Source organism: Arvicola amphibius, chromosome 6 (assembly GCF_903992535.2).
Source record: "Arvicola amphibius chromosome 6, mArvAmp1.2, whole genome shotgun sequence".
NCBI lineage: Eukaryota > Metazoa > Chordata > Mammalia > Rodentia > Cricetidae > Arvicola > Arvicola amphibius.
In genome coordinates this window covers 40,812,647-40,830,080 of record NC_052052.2, presented here as the reverse complement: position 1 = coordinate 40,830,080, position 17,434 = coordinate 40,812,647, and the positions used below count along the sequence as shown (strand labels likewise).

At 51.3% G+C, this 17,434-nt stretch overlaps 1 protein-coding gene across 3 annotated transcripts; it reads left to right on the top strand.

Annotated features, from left to right (window-relative positions):
* The first annotated feature begins 624 nt into the window (after nucleotides 1-624).
* Nucleotides 625-15,675, top strand: Ldlrad1 (low density lipoprotein receptor class A domain containing 1). 3 transcript variants are annotated; one of them, XM_038335154.1, is made up of 7 exons: nucleotides 625-3,522; nucleotides 5,188-5,407; nucleotides 5,631-5,675; nucleotides 6,018-6,072; nucleotides 12,073-12,210; nucleotides 13,567-13,695; nucleotides 15,381-15,675. In XM_038335154.1, exons 3-7 carry the CDS (start codon nucleotides 5,640-5,642, stop codon nucleotides 15,527-15,529), a joined length of 507 nt encoding a protein of 168 aa, XP_038191082.1. In that variant the 5' UTR covers nucleotides 625-3,522; nucleotides 5,188-5,407; nucleotides 5,631-5,639; the 3' UTR covers nucleotides 15,530-15,675. The 3 variants fall into 3 exon arrangements, with proteins under 3 accessions (XP_038191082.1, XP_038191083.1, XP_038191081.1); XM_038335155.1 differs by having other exon boundaries at nucleotides 5,580-5,675; nucleotides 12,073-12,183; XM_038335153.1 differs by having other exon boundaries at nucleotides 5,580-5,675.
* Nucleotides 15,676-17,434: the final 1,759 nt, after the last annotated feature.

The following is a 17,434-nucleotide window of genomic DNA, read 5'->3' as shown; positions in this document are numbered from 1 at the left end:
TCTTAATAGGAACAAAATTACAGTTACGAAGTAGCAATGAAATAATGTTATGGTTGGGGAGGGTCGCAGTATTAGGAAGAGTGAGAACCACTGCTCTAGGTGGTGCCAAACAAACGACTGAAGCACAGATCCCAGCCATAGAACTGTTTGCTGTTGAGCTGAGTTTTCAAGCCGCATTCCAGTCTGCTTTACCACTGTCTGGGGTTCCCCAGCCACAGGGCAGGTTGCCCTCAGCTGCCTGAGTCCCTCCCCCAGGCTTCCTGTTGCTAAGTGTCCTGTTGTCCTATTTGAGTACCATCAGCTCCAATTACCTTTTTAATCTTTCCTTGACTATTTGTTCTACATTAGCCTGGAGTTGAGGTGTGGCCTGCGATAAAGGCTGAGACTCTGGGAACCGTGTTGTCTATGTGGAAACCTGACTTGTACAGTTAGTGTGGCTTTTGACATTGTATAATAGTGACTTCTGGGGCACGGTTCCTGCCTCACTTGAAATCCCTAATTATCAAAGCTGTTTTCATGTGTTTCTCTGCTAAGTGCCCTGCCTGTGCTCTTAGTGGCTGACGCATTTAGAACAGGGATTATTATTATTATTATTATTTTTGCAAATGCCTGCCTCTGTGAACTTCCCGGTGTAATCCATGTGTGGGAGGCGGAGGTCAACATCAGTGCCCGCCCTCCATTGCGGTCCATCTTAGTTTTCCACTGGAACTGGAGCACAGCAATGTGTCTATACTGGCCGAGCCCCCGAAATCCTCCCGCTTGTTTGCCGCCTCCCCGCACTGGAATGGCAGGCCTATGGTAGGCACCACGCCCTACTTTTTATGTAGGTGCCGGGGATCCAAACTCAGGTCCTCGTCTGCTCAGTCCTCTAGAATAGGAATTCTTAACCTTTCTCTGTGCCGCAGACATTTTTGCAGATCTTAGAAAAACTATGGAAACCCTTCTCAGAATTATGTTTTCAAATGCATAAAACTAAATATGAAGGATTGCAAGGAAACTTAAATGCTTATCAAAATATTTTCAAGACTTTGATGTAGTATTGTATATGCTTTTATTCACACAAAACAACATCGAAAGCATTTTTTTAAGTCATGTTTAAAACATCTACAGCAATGTGAGCTCTGCTGGTGATGATGCCACAGGCCTGCTGGTCTTCAGCTAAAATCCAGTGACCATTGAGTTAACTTTTTCCCTAGCTACGTTCACCTAACCTGGTTGTCTGAGTTTTCTTTGACATGTTAAGATAAGTTGTTTCTGTTTGCTTGTTCAGTTCAGGTTGTTAGATCGACTTCTTTCTTCTGTGTGTGCTTTCTGGACCTGGACTGTTTGCAGGCTTAGCAGTAAATGAGGACTTGAGTAGAAAGGAGTCAGCAACTGACTGGAAAGGAAAGATTTGAACGGAAGTTCATGGCGATGCTCCCTGTAGGTGCACTGTGTCCCTCTCCCTGGAGCGCCATGTCGCTTGAGTTCATAATGCTCAGGTGGACTTTAACATCTGAATTAATCAAGTATCTAATTAGGTAATTCACGGGAGGGTTTGTTTGTCGACACCCTCATAGCAGTCTTCTATGCACCTCTGGAGCCGTGACGCTCTCCCAGCTGAGCTCTTTGGCTGAGGAATCCTGACATCCCTGTAAGGAGAGCAGATGGACCACCCTCTCCATCTTGCTGTGGTCTCGGGGGGAGATGAACTGCTGCAGTCCCAAGGTATGGAAAGCGGCATCCTGGGAAGCGGTGAATGCTGAGCTAGGGATTGGGCCACTTTTCTAGACAGCTAGATACAGCTCTCCCCTGCTCCTGGCCCCTGTAATTAAGCTGCCCATTTAGTTTAGATGCTTCCATTGCTACGCCCCAGCTCTCAAGAATGTCTCTGTGACCGGAAGCAGATGGAGACACTCAGAACCGAGAGGGTGGTCTTACTCATTTCCCCACGATTCTTGTTCTTAGCCCATTCTTCTGATGCAACAACTGAGGCTTGGGGAGATTACTACCTGTCTCCTTAGTACCTTGTTAGTCAGAAGGAAAACCAGGTCTGTCTGATGCAAGCCAGGCATCCCATGTCCAGTGAGTCTCTCCTGCCTTCAGCAAGCTGTGGACAGGAGCTAAGGAATGCCAGGAAAAGTAAGACCAGAAGGAAGAGTGCCAACAAAGGCTTCAGGAAGGGAGACAGATTTTAAAAGGTAGATGGAACCTGCAGAATCCCTCAAACAAGTGACCAGGAATAGGCTAGCAGCGGGGTTTACAGCCCATATGACAGGCTGCTCAGATCAGGGTTGGTGGCTCATGTCTGTTACTTCACCATAAGGGAGCTGAGGCAGGTGGATTACTGTAAGTTCAAGGTGAGTCCCCCCACCTTTTAAAAAAGGAAACACTCTTCTTGCCTTTGCAGGAACCAGGCACACACATGGTACACAGGCAAACATACATGCAGACAGAACACTCATACACACCAATAACTTTTTTTAAAGAAAGAGCAAAGGGGCTGGAGAGATGGTCACTGGTTAAGAGTACTTACAGAGGACGTTCAGTTCTCACTACCCATGCCAGGCATCTCATGGCAACCTATAACTCCAGGGATCGCAGCTCTTTTCTGGACTCTCACAAGTGTGGCACACACACACACACACACACACACACGTCATAGAAAGGGAGGGGAGTGGTGGCGGAATCCACAGCCAGAGCAGTAGCTGTCCAGTGGCCATAGGCCTAGCAGATTCACAGAGGTTCTGAGAATATCACTTTACAGAGCTTCGAAACCATGTCTGCTAGCTCTACGCTGGCCTCTACCCTATCTGCAGCACCATGGACATCCATGCCCACCTCCTGACCTCCCAGAGTCCAATAGCAACAGTGTGCAGGTCTTCAGCAAGTATTTCTATGATGTCTGTGATCTGGCCCTAGGGTCCAGCCTTCATGGGACCAGGTAACTGAGATAAGCTGCCTGCCCTAGGGTAAGGCAAGGCTTCCTATCTTACTGGCCATCTTGGACTCAACATGCTTGAGTCACATTCCAGGCTGGCCACCCGCCCATCCCAACAGCCTGCACCTCAACTATGGGAAGAAGGGGCCCACCTGGGGCAAGACTGCACTCCACTGCCTCTGAGCCCCAGCTCTGGCAGAGCCTTCCTTTTTATCCTGAGTAATTGTGCCGTTGTCAAATGATGCTGTCGTTGTGTGTGGTGGAGCCCTAATAAATATATGTTCCCACAAAACAGAAAAACCTATAAATCAATAAGGAAAAAACGCACTTACTAAAAAGTGAGCAGCCTGCATGAACAATAACCACCAGAGAAGAAAAGCCTCATGACATGTTGTTTAACAGGACCAGCAATGGGTAGGGGCTACCAGGATCCCGGCTGTGGGCTGAAGTGACGCGGGCCTGTGGCTTGCAGTCCTGGCTCTGCCCTTTCAGAGGAGAGCCTTGCACATAATGCTGAAAGATGGAGATGGATAGCCTGTCTCGTGGTGGAGAAGAGCGGATGGGTTAACTCACAGAAAGCATGCCGCACAGCGGGTGGTGAAGTAAGTGCTCAGAAAACTGTAACATTGGAGAGGTGGGTGGAATAGTAACAAAATCATCACCGCATCATGTGACCAGACCGGCAGATGCTGGAAGATCCGGGAATGTCAAGGGCTGAGGAATGGGTTTACCCAGTCCAAGATGTCACAGCTGCCTACAGTGGGACTCTAGGGACAGGTGAACAGGCATATATACTGGAATGATGTGTAGGACTCCTGCTGCCCTTCCTTCAAGGGTTCCTGGTCACAGCAGAGCCCTAGAGAGACAACCTGCCGTGGCCACACCTGCACTGAAGGAGTCCAAGGGAGGAAGCATTGAACAACATGCGGAGTGTTCTGATAAAAGAACACCAACGCTGGTGTGAGTGATAGCCTGTCATCGCAGTCCTTGGGAGGCTGAGGCAGGAGGATTACCATGAATCTGAAACCATCCTGGGCTATATACTAAAAAAACAAGATTATCAGAAATAACTAAATTAAAAAACAAGAGTAACAGCAATAAATAACTACAAAGGACGCTGAAAAATTGAAAGTCCTTGGAAGCCAGAGACTAAAGGGCATGTATGTATTGGTCCAGGAATGTGCTCTACTCTGACATCCATGGCAGACATTACTAATCAATCACAGACCCTGACCTCAACATCTTCTGAAATTATGTTCCACAAAACGTCTACAAGTTGACTATAGTTGGCAAAAAACAAATCTAGGTAGTATCTTTTGTTTATGCCCATCCCCTTCAGCCTGTTCCCTTTCATAGCTTATCAGCCAGCCTTACAACTGCCATTGGCCTCCCTTTGCCTACCACAGGCCAGTGGAGCTAGGGATAGACGTTGGCAGCAGCTCGGTCAATGGCTGGCAGGATGGGCTAAGTGTCCCAGTTCCCTCAGGTGAGTACCTTAGAGATGCTTTGTCACCAGTGACCCTGAGCCTCACAGAATCCAGGTGCTGGCCCCACAGCAGCAAATGGAGCTTCCCTTTCATCTTCCCCCACTCTGCAGCAGCATGTCACAGGTCCTTCCTGCTGAAACACACCGTCCTCTGTTTTATCAGAAGGCCAACTCTGAGGACCCTGCATTCAAGGTGCCCTTGATGGGTGTGGAGGAAAGGGACTTTTCCCAGCCATTGACAAGGCCCTTGGGAGAACCCAGGATTAGTTTCCCAGCCCCCTGGCTCCCTGTGATCTACCTTTGCTTTAACATTTATTTCCCACTGTGAGAGAATGGCCCAGTGGGGAATCCCTGATGGGAACTCCTGGGGTGGGCCTCAGCAGTCCCTTCGGCTTCCAGGGCCTCAGTCTCCTCTGTGGACTACATTGCTTAGGAATCTGCTCCCGGCTGGGCTGGAAGACGGTCTGGAAAGCAGCTAAGTCCACCCGGACATGAGCATCCAAAAAGTTAAAAATGCATATCTCCATACTTTCAGCAAGAATCTATTTACATGTTAGTTTTAGTGGGAAATACTCTTATGTTTATGAATGTATACATGCGTGAGGTGGGTGGGTGTGCTTAGCGCATGTGTAGAGGTCGAGACAACTGTGGGTCAGTTCTCTCCTGGCACCCTCACATTCATTCTGGGACTCGAACTAAGGTCGTCAGGCTTGCATGGCAAGCACCTGTACTGGCCGAGCCATCCTGCTGGCCCTCAGAAGTGCGTACCCTTCTGATCTAGGTGGCCTGCTTATTGAACAGCGCATCAGTGAGAAAAGGAACTTGGCCAAGACTCCTGGCACTTCTGCCCGTGGCTTCCTTCGGCTTACAATACTGCAGTCTGTTGATGTCAAGGTGAAAAGTGCGCTAAGACCCGACTCATTTCCTCCACTCACAGTGTGATTGAGGCACCAAGCCCTCTCTCCCTTTCAGAAACACCAGTTTGTCATCTGTGAGACGGGGTAAGGATTCCATCCCCAGGGTATCACTGTCCAACCACAACCCCGGAAAGGCTTGGTAGGAGAGGGCACCCCTGCCCTTTCCTTCACCACTGGGGAGGCAGCCTGGGAGGGGAGTGTCACAGAGGAGGGAACAGCCTTGGCAAAGCCTTTTGCTGTCCCTCCCTCCCCCTAGCTGCCCTTGGTGACCAGGCAGAGGACCTACACTGAGCTTTCTTTACCACAGTTCCTGAACATGAGTGTTGGAGCCTCGAACAAGATCTTCCCCCAGGTAAAAGCTACCGGAGCCTGAACTGGTTCCTGACCTAGGACCAGCCTTGGGGTAGAAAGGACTCTGGGAAGGGGGTGCCCTAGGACCTATGGCCACATTCACCTGCCCTGGGGACTCACTCCCAGTGAGAGTCAAGAGTGCTAATAGGCAGGCAGAAGCCCAGGGGTTTCCGGCATTGTCCGCAGCAGGACCTGCCGGAGTCAATAGAACAAAGGAGGAGAAGGTACTGGGTAGAAGTCGCCCACTGCTCAGGTGAAAAGTATGGAAACATGAAGCAGGCAGGATGGATCTGGGCTGTGGGGACCGGCGGTTTGCCCAGTCTGCTTCTGGTCTCTTGGGCAGGGGGATGCCGAGATCAACTCTACTGCTGGAGGGAAAGGCCGCCCTGGAGGGGAAGGTAAGAACAGAGGTGGAAGTCAGGCTGAGTGCTGCAGGTCCGCCCCAGGAACTCCCCTGAAGCTGCTACAGAAGGAGTCCAAGGCTGCTACTACTACGGCCCCCCCATCCCAGTGTAGATGGTGATGTTGTCTGCCCCCAACCTCCTGCCCAGCCTTATGGACAGCCACTTGCTGGCAGAACTGTTCATTCTCTCCAGCTACCAGCATTTTCTGAGTGGGTACCATGTGCCTTTTACCTCCTAGGCCACCATACTGAGTCTGTAACACCAAAGACCTCCAAATCCACTTCTGGACCCCATGCTTGATCTGGGTGGCTCTGTTGCTCTTAGGATAGAGTAGGTTAGCACCACACAGTTGTACCTATTATGGTTCCCCTATTCCTGTGTGGCCAGGACCTTCATGAGATAAGGAAGGAGTACAAACATACGGACTGTCTCCCTGAGCCCCATCTTGGCCCTCCATTGAGCAAGGAGGAAAAGGGTAGATGCCAAGAATGGTTCTGAAGGAGCTGCCTTGGTTGCCTGGAATCGCAGACCTTGGTTTCAGAACAGCCCCGGGTAAGTCAGGTACTAAAGGCAGCTGAAGCTAAGAGAGGTTAGGTAATCGGGTCAAGCTAATATAGCATTGCAAAGGAGGTGGCTAAGCCTCAGGACCTTCCATGCTCGATGCTGGTGGCTGTTTCCAAGTTGTCGTTCAGTGAGGCTGGCAGTAGTTGTGACTTTTCTTCCTTTGCTCGGGTGGGCAGCAGCTAAGGAATTTCTGGCTTTAAAGTAGGCATCTCCGCCTGTGCAAGAGCTCTGCCTGCCGTTCCAGTCTTGCCTGCAACCCCACCTTGCACACAGTGTATACAACATAAATATTTAAGGAGTATCCGCTTGGCTGGACAGAGCCTCTCCTGCCCAGTTTAAACACAATCTCCCTGGCGACCCAAGTTTACCCTGTGCTTGTTGGCCACAAAGAAGCCACCAGCTAGGGCTGTAGGATTATAGGTTCTGATGTCCTGTGTGCTTCCTGTCGGCCTGCTGCTGTCTCCTCTACCAGACTACACCCTCTGCCTCTCCTCCCACCTGCTCTTCCTGGAAAGCTTGCTCTCTCTGGGAGGTCTCTGCCCTGCCCCACCTTATAAGTCAGCTGGTTCTCCCTAGGCCCCGTATTACCCGAAGCTCCTCAGAGCCTGGTCCACACTTCCCCAGCCAGCCTGGCATGTGACACTGAAGGCTCGGGTGACTGGAAACATGAGTGGCATGAATTAAATGACCCAAATCAGAATCCTGCCCTTGTCTTCTGTATCTCTGGTTTGCACACACATGGGATCAGGGAGAGCTATGGACCAGCTCCATCCTCCTTCCTGTGATGTCTGACTCTCCAAGTGTAGCCGTGAAGGCAAGGAAAGCTACTCTCATGCCTTCTACAGAGCAAGGCATTCAGGAGGTCCCTGATAAAGCTGCTTTGCTTCGTTTTCATAAACAAGCAAGAATTAGGGGAGTTAAGCCAGTCATAGTGTTTGATACCATTAATTCCAACACTTGGGAGGTGAAGGCAGACAGATCTCTCTGAGTTTGAGGCAAGCCTGGTTTACATTGTGTAAACCAGGAAAGCCAGAGCTATATAGTGAGACTTTGTCTTACAAAACAAAACAAAAAGGAATTAGGGGGACCACGCACAGTTCTAGACTGTGGGGACATCTTCCAGCTACTCCCATTTCTGCTCTTTCTACAGTGCCTTGACAAGAGCTTGGCACATGGCAGGTGCACAATAGCATCTGCTGTTTTAGGGTGAGCATTCAACAAACCAGCAAACTACAGAAACCATCATGGTACCACTGAGGCACAGGGAAGTGAGGCGTCTCACTTGTGTGGCCCAGCTAGGAACTGATGGAGCTGGAGCTGGACTCCAGGTAGCATTCTGGACAGCACTAGGACAGATTTTAGGTTGGAATTGTGGATAAGTTCTGGGCTTGGGCATCAGACAGGTACCATGCCTTAGTCCAGCACAGGGTGGCTGGGGCCTTTGCTTCTTTGAGCCCCGATTTGTCACCCACAGAAATAAAGGGCTTCCATGTAAATAGAAATAACGGCTGTCATGAAGCTGTGGTCATTTCTCTCATGGGACAGACTGGGCACATAGATGTCTACTGTCCTATCCCCCTGGTCATGAGGATAGACTAGGATGGGAAGGGGAGACAGCCTCCGTGGAGCAGAGGCTAGCCAGTGATGGCACTTGGTGATGGTGGAGGGTAGGCAGGACCAGAGTGTCACGGGGCTTAGGAGTGCTTTCTCTAGCCCTCATGCTCTCTGACAAGGGAGGGCTGCCCGCAGGGCTGGGTGTGGTCCTGGGGGATCCTGAGGGGACCCCTGTGCCTCTTCACTGTCTTTCCCTCCACAGGCTGTAGCCCCTTCTGCTGCTCACGCCGTGGGGCCTGCCTCTCGGCCTTCCTGCTGCTACTAATGGCCATGCTTGCTGCCTTGCTTGTTGTGGCCACCATCCTTGGACGTCCACCCCACGGACCAGGTCAGGGTGGCAAGTGGGAGGCATGGAGGCTCAGGGAGCTGGGAGCCCTAGTCCAGCCGGGCTTCTCCCTGAAGTGGCTCGAGTGACCCCTTAAGGTGCAAACAGAGATACCTGTGTATGTATGGACAGGAGGCTGAGAGGCCTTTTGCACATCCTTGACATGCATTTCAAGATTTTCCACCTCTCTCTCTCTCTCTCTCTCTCTCTCTCTCTCTCTCTCTCTCTCTCTCTCTATCTATCTACTTATGGTTTTTTCAAGACAAGGTCTCTCTGTGTAACGGCCCTGGTTGTCCTGGAACTCACTCTGTACACCAGGCTGGCCTCAAACTTACAAGCCTCTAACTCACAGAGATCTGTCTGCCTCTGCCTCCCTAGTTCTGGGATTAAAGGTGCACCCCACCACTGCTGGCTTTTACTATTTCTAAAATTTATTTTTATGTATATGGGTTTTCTGCCTGCATATATGTCTGTACACCACATGTGTGCCTGGTACCCAGGAAGGACAGAAGATGATGTCAGGGCTCCCGGAACTGTAGTTAACAGATGGTTGTGAGCCTCCAGGTGGGTTCTGGGAATTGAACGTAGGTCCTCTGGAAGAGCAACAAGTGCTTTTAAGTACCGAGCCATCTCTCCAGCCCCCAAATGCACTACTGAGAGATCCTGACTCTCTCTGATCCCTGAGCTGGGCTGGGAGCTTCGTCAGCTCCCACAGCCAGTGCACTTCCCCTCGTCTGACCGCCCTGGGTGGTGCTCTCAGCCACAGACCAGGTTATGTCCAGAACTTTCCTGCAGTCTGACTGCAGTGGTGAACCACCCAATGCAGCCCCCACCCTCAGGGAGCAGTTTAGAGAACCATATGGGCTTGATCCAATAAACACTCAAAGGCAGGCCTACTGGGGGATCAGGAGTCTGGAACCAAGGCTCTCATCCAATCAGCGTGGTGAGACTTAGGGTGGGAAGCAGCGTGGGGAGTGAAAGAGACCTGAGATGGGAAGAGATATGGAGCTTGTTTAGAAGAGGGTGTCGGGAACAGCATCCCAGGCCTAGGGAACAGCATGCGTGGAGGTCCTGGGGTGGGAAGCTAAGGAGAAGGAAAGACAAGAAGACAGTGGATGTGAGTGGGTGGGGTCAGGTACCCAGGACCTTAAAAGCTGCTCTTGGGAGGGTGGCCATGTTCCAGGAGCCCAGGGAAGGGACTGTCCCACCCTTCTTCCTTGCTTTCTGAGATATGGCGCCATAGCCAGGCAGGGCCACTGTAAGGGATAACAAGGAAAAGAAAAATCACAGCATTCTACCTGACAGTGCAGAAGGGGGAGCTGCAGCCATGGGCCTGGGTGTGCAGGCGTGTGTGCATATGTGCAAGCTTATGCGCATCAGTGCCTGTGTGCATGCAGATGCCTGACTGTGTATGTGTGTGCGATTGCCCATGGGCAGGCAGATGTGTGTGCAGGTGCCTACCTGCTTGTGTGCATGTGTGTGTGAGTGTCCGTATGCATGCAGATGTCTGTCTGCTTGTGTTCACATGTGTGTGTGTGTGTGTAAATGCCCATATGTTGTTGGGTGGTTATTTTTTGGCTCTTTACTCTTTGGGGGCCCACCATCAGCTCCCAAATAAATAATCGGAGACATTCTTTTTTTTAGGTGATTTTTTTTCTTTCTTTTTATTTATCTATTTATTTTAAAGAAGAAAACAAACTATCTTTTTTTTCATTATACATACCCAATCCAAGTTACCACTCACATTCCCTCCACTTAACCCCTCACCCCACCCCCATCCACTCCTCAGAAAAGGTAAGGCACATTGCTTTGGGGAAGGTCCAAGGCCCTCCCTACTATATCTATGCCGAGCAAGGTATCCATCCAAAGAGAATAGGTTCCCAAAAGGCCAGTACAAGCAGTAGGGATAAATCCTAGTGCCAATTCCAGTGGCCCCTCAGTCTGCCCCAGCCATACAACTGTCACCCACATTCAGAGGAACTAGTTTCATCCTATGTTTGTTCCTTCCCAGTCCGACTGGAGTTGGTGAGCTCCCATTAGCTCAGGTAGACTATTTCAGTGGGTGTCCCCATCATGGTCTTGACCTCTTTGCTCATATTCTCACTTCCCCCACTCGTCAACAGGACTTTGGGAGCTCAGTCCAGTGTGTGGAGACTTATTCTTACCTATGAATGCCCGTCCTTAGCTTGGCTTGTTTCTAGCCAGCTTTTCTTCAATTATCCAATTATCCTATGTACCCTTTGCCTCTAGGCTTTTACATTTTTCTAGTCTATGTGCCTTTCTTTAATTCTTACTCCACAGCTGGCTGGCCCCTGGCATCCTCTCTCCTCCTTTCTTGTTCCTCCCTCTTCTTCCTCCTTCTATTTATTCTCTCTTCCTGGCAGCCCCACCTATTTCTCTCTCCTGCCCAACTGTTGGCTGGTCAGCTCTTTATCAGACCAATCAGGTATTTTAGACAAGTAAAGTAACAACAGCCTCACAGAATTAAACAAATGCAACATAAAAGAACACAACACATCTTTGCATCATTAAACAAATGTTCCACAGCATAGACAAGTGTGACACACCTTCAGCTAATATTCCACAACACCCTACCCATGTGCACGTTGGTGTGCATGTCACTGTGTGCATGTGTGTCAGTGTATGTGTGCCTGTCTGTGTGTGCATCTGTTGTCTTTATGCATGTGCACGAAGGTGCAGATATGTGTCCATTTTCCTGTCTGCATCTGTGAGCGTGTGTCCCTAAGGGTGCCTCCTGTGACTGGTTGAGGTAGCTCTGAGAACTAGGACGTGACTCATACTGGCACAAACACACCGACAGGGCTGCTGCTTCCCCTCCCTCATTTACACCTGTGCCCAGAGGCACAGGCTATGGCTTCCATCTCCCTAGTTTCTCCTTTGATTCTTGGGGCTGCCTCTAGGGGTGAGTGTCTCTCTTCTGGTAGGGTTTAGGCATACCACTTCTCAGGAGTAGGAATACGGAAGTTTGCAGACTCTTTAAGGTATACCCAGATGCGAGGGATTGTGATATTTTGTCCCCAGTCACCACAGACGTACAATTTGCATCAAGCTAAACTGGTTCCAGGAGATCCACCATTAAGGCCACGTGAATGATGGCACACTGCCCTCAACGCTTCCTGTGTGACCAAACCAGTTAGTGAACTGATCTGCACACTGTGATGCACGGTGTCTAGAACTCTCGTGATGTGTCTGACATTACACACTCCTGGGGCTAGGCTCTGACCTTGATTTTGTAGACAGAGGACCCAGGGGCACCAAGTCACCTGTTCCTGACATGATGTGGCAGTGGCAGAGGAGCAGCTTCAACCCCAGAGATGCCATGGAGTTGAGGGTCTCCCTGCTCCCCGCCAGGCCTTCCTGGTGATCAAAAGGGCTCACTGGGGGACCCTATGTGCAGGGTCCACCTTGCCTCTCTCAAGGCTGCCTTTATGAGCGTCACCTTCACTCCAGGGCCTCTCTTGCCCCTACAGAGACCCAGTCCTGTGTGACGTTGACCAACAGGACGGGCTTCTTATGCCATGACCGAAGGCATTGCATCCCAGCCCACGGGGTGTGTGATGGTATTCGCACCTGTCCCCACGGTGAGGATGAGGATGAGAACTTGTGCCGTGAGTACCCCCTCAGTTCCCTGTCCCTGTTCATCCCTCCCCCCCACAGCTGCTTTAACTCTGCTTACAGCCCCGTGGAACTTTCTCAGGCACCACCTCCGCGTCCCCATGCCTAGTCAAGACCTTCTGCTGTACACTGGGGGATCTTTCACCGTGCTCTCCCTCCTCAGCCTCTGTGGCCATCCTTCAAGGCAGAGTCCACAAGCTGCCTCTTCCTGGGAGCCTTCCCTGAGTCCTGCTGGGGGAGTCAAGAGTTCTTCTTTAGGCTCCTACAGACCCTGCCTCCCTGCCTTGACCCTAGTCACACGGGCATCACATCGGCCACCTCCATCAGGCTATGACTGCCTCTGGGGCCGTCTGTTCCAGTACATGGGACGAGGGTATTCAGAATGACTTGCCGAATGAGTGAGCAAGTGAATGAATGAATGAATCAGAAGGCCCCATGCCTTAAAACTCCTGCTTTTAGGAGCGAGGAGCCTGGCTGTGTGGAATAAACATGAAGGCATGAATGAGCGAGGAGACGCGCAGCAGGGAGAAAGCTGTGAGCTGGAGGCAGGGGTTGGGACTCTAAAGAATCGTTTAGCTCAAATCCAAGAGTGCTGGTGCACACTGTAAGCTCACCACTTAGGAGGTGGATGCAGGAGGATCAGGAGGTCGGGTCCTCCCTGGTTACACCACAAGTTTCAGGCCAACCTGGGCTACGTGAGACCTTTCTCAATAACAACAGAAAGGTCACCTGGTCCACACTGCAGCTCCTATCCCAAGTGCCGCTCCAGCAAGCCCAACAGGGACTACCCGGCCCCTGCTTAAATGCTTCTAGACTGGGGCATTCGCTACATGAGGCTGTCCCGGGTCTGTGAGAATTTCGGTCTCTCTGTGCACTATCACCTGACGTAGAAGCCACTTTGGAGCTCTGGGGCCCCATGTAAGGAATCTGGGTTCTGCCTGCTACATCCTGATGTGACAAGGCTTCCTGGTGGGAAGGAACTTGACCCCGGTTGAAGGTAGAGAACTAGCAGGGGTGGCTAGAAGGACTTCTGCAGTGGTGGCACATGCGATGCTGAGGGTGGGGGCATACACAAGACCGAGGGTGGGGACATACCAGGGCTAGGCAGAGAATGAAGATGCTCCCCAGGCCTCTTGCCACCCGGCAGAAGGTACACAGAGCAAGAACATTCTACTCCTTGGGCCCGACCTCCTTCCTGGAAGACCTTCTGTGCCCTTTCCAGAATGGATGGGGAGACCCCGGCTACACTGCCTGCCTGGTTGGATAGAGCGATCCAGCTGCAGATGGCAGATGGCTGAGGTACTGTGGTCAGAGGTGAACTGTGTCTTGCCCCTCTCGCCCCTCTCTAGGAGATGTGCCCCAGAGCCTCCCCAACTTCCTCCTGGCCCACTGTGGAGATTCAGCCTCCTGGATCTACTCGGACCAGAGATGTGATGGCATTAACAACTGTGGGGACTGCTCAGACGAACTGAGCCCAGGTGGGGGGTCTGGGCATGGGTGGGCGGGGCAGAGGCCGGGGGGGGGGGCACTTCGGGTCCCCTGCATGCTTCTATGCATCCTGGGAAGAGGCTTCCCACTCCCGCTTGGACTCCTCTGGATGGAGAAGCTGCGTATGAGAGACCCTCCTGTGGAGGGGACTTGCCTCCAGGACGCTGGCTGGACACAAGGGCACAGAGAAGGGCTAAGCAGACACTGACCTACCTTTTCGGATCCAAGCCTTCTGTCCTGGGTCCCTCCCAGCAACCCTGTGAGAAGGGCAGGACAGGACTCAATTCATAGTTGGGCAATCCCAAGCCTCAAGAAGGGAGCTGCGTCTTCAGCGCCCTACCTTAAGACTTCTTACTTCCATGTATTTGTTGTGTGCACATGTGTACCTGACATGTACACATGTGCTGTGTGGAAGTCAGCGGACCCGTGGTCAGTGCTCCCTTTCTAGCACGTGGATCCTAAGGATGGAATTGGGTCCCCATGGTGTGCAGCAAGTATTTGCAGAGCACCTCCCTGTCCTGGGGGAAGCTCTAAGGAGGGCTAGGGCACTTCCCTGTCCTGGGGAGAGGCTCTAAGGAGGGCAAGGGCAGGCTCTGGACTCCACTCCACATCCCCTTCCTATGGGTGCTGCTCCCTTCTTCCACACAGCACATGTGTACATGTCAGGTACACATGTGCACACAACAAATACATGGAAGTAAGAAGTCTTAAGGTAGGGCGCTGAAGACGCAGCTCAGTTGGTAGGCTGCCTGACCAGTGTGCATAAAGCCTGGGGTTGATGCCCAGCAATACATAAGTGAGACACGGTGGTCCATTTCAATAATGCCAATACTCTGAGAGCAGAGGCAGGAGGATCAGAACTGCAAGGTCATCTTTGGCTGTAGAGTTGAGGAGTTGAAGGCCAGCTTGAGACCCTGTCTCAAAAGACAAAAGGGGAAGAGCAATTGAGGAAGACACTATATATAGTATGTATAGTATGTAGACCGTATATGAACACATATACAAGTACATGCATCCATCCATGTGTGTACGTGTCTGTGTGTACACACAGGCACACACATTCTATCCCCATTGTTAAATCAACAAACATGTTCTGATCACTGTTGAGGGAGGCCCGTGCCAGGTTCCAGGAGGAGATACTCAGAAGCCAGACATATCCCCAGGACTGCATCATGCTGGGGCCAAAAGGAAGTGCCGGGGCCTTGGAGGAATCCACGGACTTCTCAGAAAAGACTTCCCAAGAGGATCCATTGAGAACAGGGCCAACAGTCAGGGATGGTGTGTGCAGAGGAATACTGGAGCCATGGGCACAGGGCAGAAGACAGAAGAGTGAGGGACCCCCAGGGCATCCAAGAGGTCGCTATGGCAGGAGTCAGGGTGAAGCCGGAAGCTGAGCTGGAGGAAGCGAGATCTACGTGTTCATTAATGTCTGAGCTCTGCCGTGTTTCTTTTACTCAACAACTGAGCAGATGAAAACTGAGGCTTAAGACAGGGCGAGCAGGTCTCACAGTCTATGAGTCGTGCCGTTCAAATCTCTGCCGCAGGGAGACCGGGCACACAGTCGCCCCGCACTAGATGGCCTACAGCTGCAGGAGCTATGGCATGTTGCGAAGCCCTAGTGTACGCTGAGTCTAGGACCAGTAGCTGCTTCTTCCTCTGGCTCTTGTCTCCCCAGTAACCGCATGCCCACCTTGTGGCCCCGGCTGGTGGCACTGCACTCCGACCATCTTCAAGTACTGCAGCTGTATCCCCAGGGTTCTGTGCCGGGACCATGTACAGCACTGCTCTGATTGGTCAGACGAGTACACCTGTTCTGGACCCTGAGAGAACCCCCCTCCGCAGCGTGGAAGCTGTCACCAGGAACCTTTCTTTCACCAGCGCATCAAACCTTAGACCACAAGGGCAGGAAGGAGCCTGCCCTTCCAGTGACATCTCCCCATTGTCTCTAAACAGGAATTAGCTTTCTCGTTTCTAGTGTCTCAGCCTCTACTTAAGCACCTCCACTAACAAGGAGCTCACTGTCATGTTAGACAGCTTCTAACAATGAGGTGAGTCTGCCTCCGTCATTTTAGGCCCGTCAATGGGACTACACAGAGAGAATATACTCCTTGGCTCCAGGGCAGGCCTGAAGGTCCCAGTCTTATCACCATTTGGAGAGACAGACAAATAAATGTGTGACTTAAATGTCAAGCAGAGGTGTTTAGCCTCCATGAATAGAAAACACATTTACCATCCATTCAGTGCCTGAGACAGAACCGCTGAGCTCAGAGGCCACTGTAGCATGTTGTTCAACTCACCAGCAGCCCCCAGCTGATCACGTGGGATACATGGTATTCCTCTAGGTCCCCAGTCTCCTGGAGGCTTGTAACTGTAGAATGGGGGGCCTGGAGAGAGGATCCGTGCCTTCAGCCTTGGCCCTGCTGCACCCCACACTTGCCTGCGGGTTTATATTTTGATCCTGCAGCCAGAGTGAGGCATCCCCCTGCATTCCCTCTAGTTTCATAGCACCTAGGCAGGCAGGGATGGATGTACTCATTAGACAGATAAGGAAATTGAGGCCCAGAGAATGACTTGCCCAGGATCGACACTGGAACTGGGACTTAACGTCAGTCTGTGGAACTGCCTTTCCCATTATTAAAGAATATAGCCACACATTGGCGGGGGGGAGTCTGTGCACAGAGGATGGGTATTAAAGAGGTAGCTTGACTGGGCGGTAGTGGTGCGCGCTTTTAATCCCAGTACTTGGGAGGCACAGGCAGGTGGGTGGATCTCTAGGAGTTTGAGGGGCCAGTCTGGTCTACAGAATGAGATTCAGGACAGCCAGAGCTATTACACAGGGAAACTCTGTCTCAAAAAACCATAAAAAAAAAAAAAAACAACAACAAAAAAAGAGGTAGCTTGAGGGATCAAAAGTAACTTGTTCTAGTCTTGAAAGAGAGACCTGGGATCTGGCTATGGAAGGCCCCTGTTGGAAGACACAGAGGTAGCCCACTAGACGTTGGTAAAACTGATGCTCTATGTTTGTGTCTTACAAGGTTTGAACTGAAAATGGCACTCAAGGAGCCGGTGAGCTCTGGCCATTCATTCGTTCTTTCACTAATTGGTGCATTCATTCAGCCATTTCCGATCCAAGCTGGGAGCTGGGCCCCCAGAAAAGAGGCCTGGATCCCTTGAGCAGTGTGAGACCTTGTGGGAAGCCCACGTCACACCATGCAGGGATGAGTGGGACAGCAGGGAATGCTAGGCCCCAGTGATCCTGCTCAAGGGATGGTTAGCCTCAGCTTGACCCTTCTGCAGAAGGTAGGGGCTATCTTCAGGAGGAGGGGCATTCCATGCTTAGCACAAGTGAGCCCCGTGAGGGTTCTCCTCAGCCATGGACAGTCCAACAGGCTGGGGTGGCCAAAGCATAGGCATATGTGGAAAGAAAAGATCGTCACTTCATAATAAGAATTCCGGAGACTCAGAAGAGCAAAAGAAAATCAACTTAGTTTATAATCTTGTAAGGCATCAGCCCAGAATGGCAGGTTTGTCCCGTGCGTGCAGAGAGCATCTATAAACCCTAACGCGTGACCCTCCCTCCCTTTTGTGACTAACTGGGAGGTCACCATCGAGGTCCCACCTGTCCCTCTCTCCTCTGCATTTGTCTTTTTCTCAACAAAATCCTTGCACGTGTTCATCTGTTTTACATCCTGTTTAAGGCTTATCCAATGTGTGCAGGCAAGCTTGGCT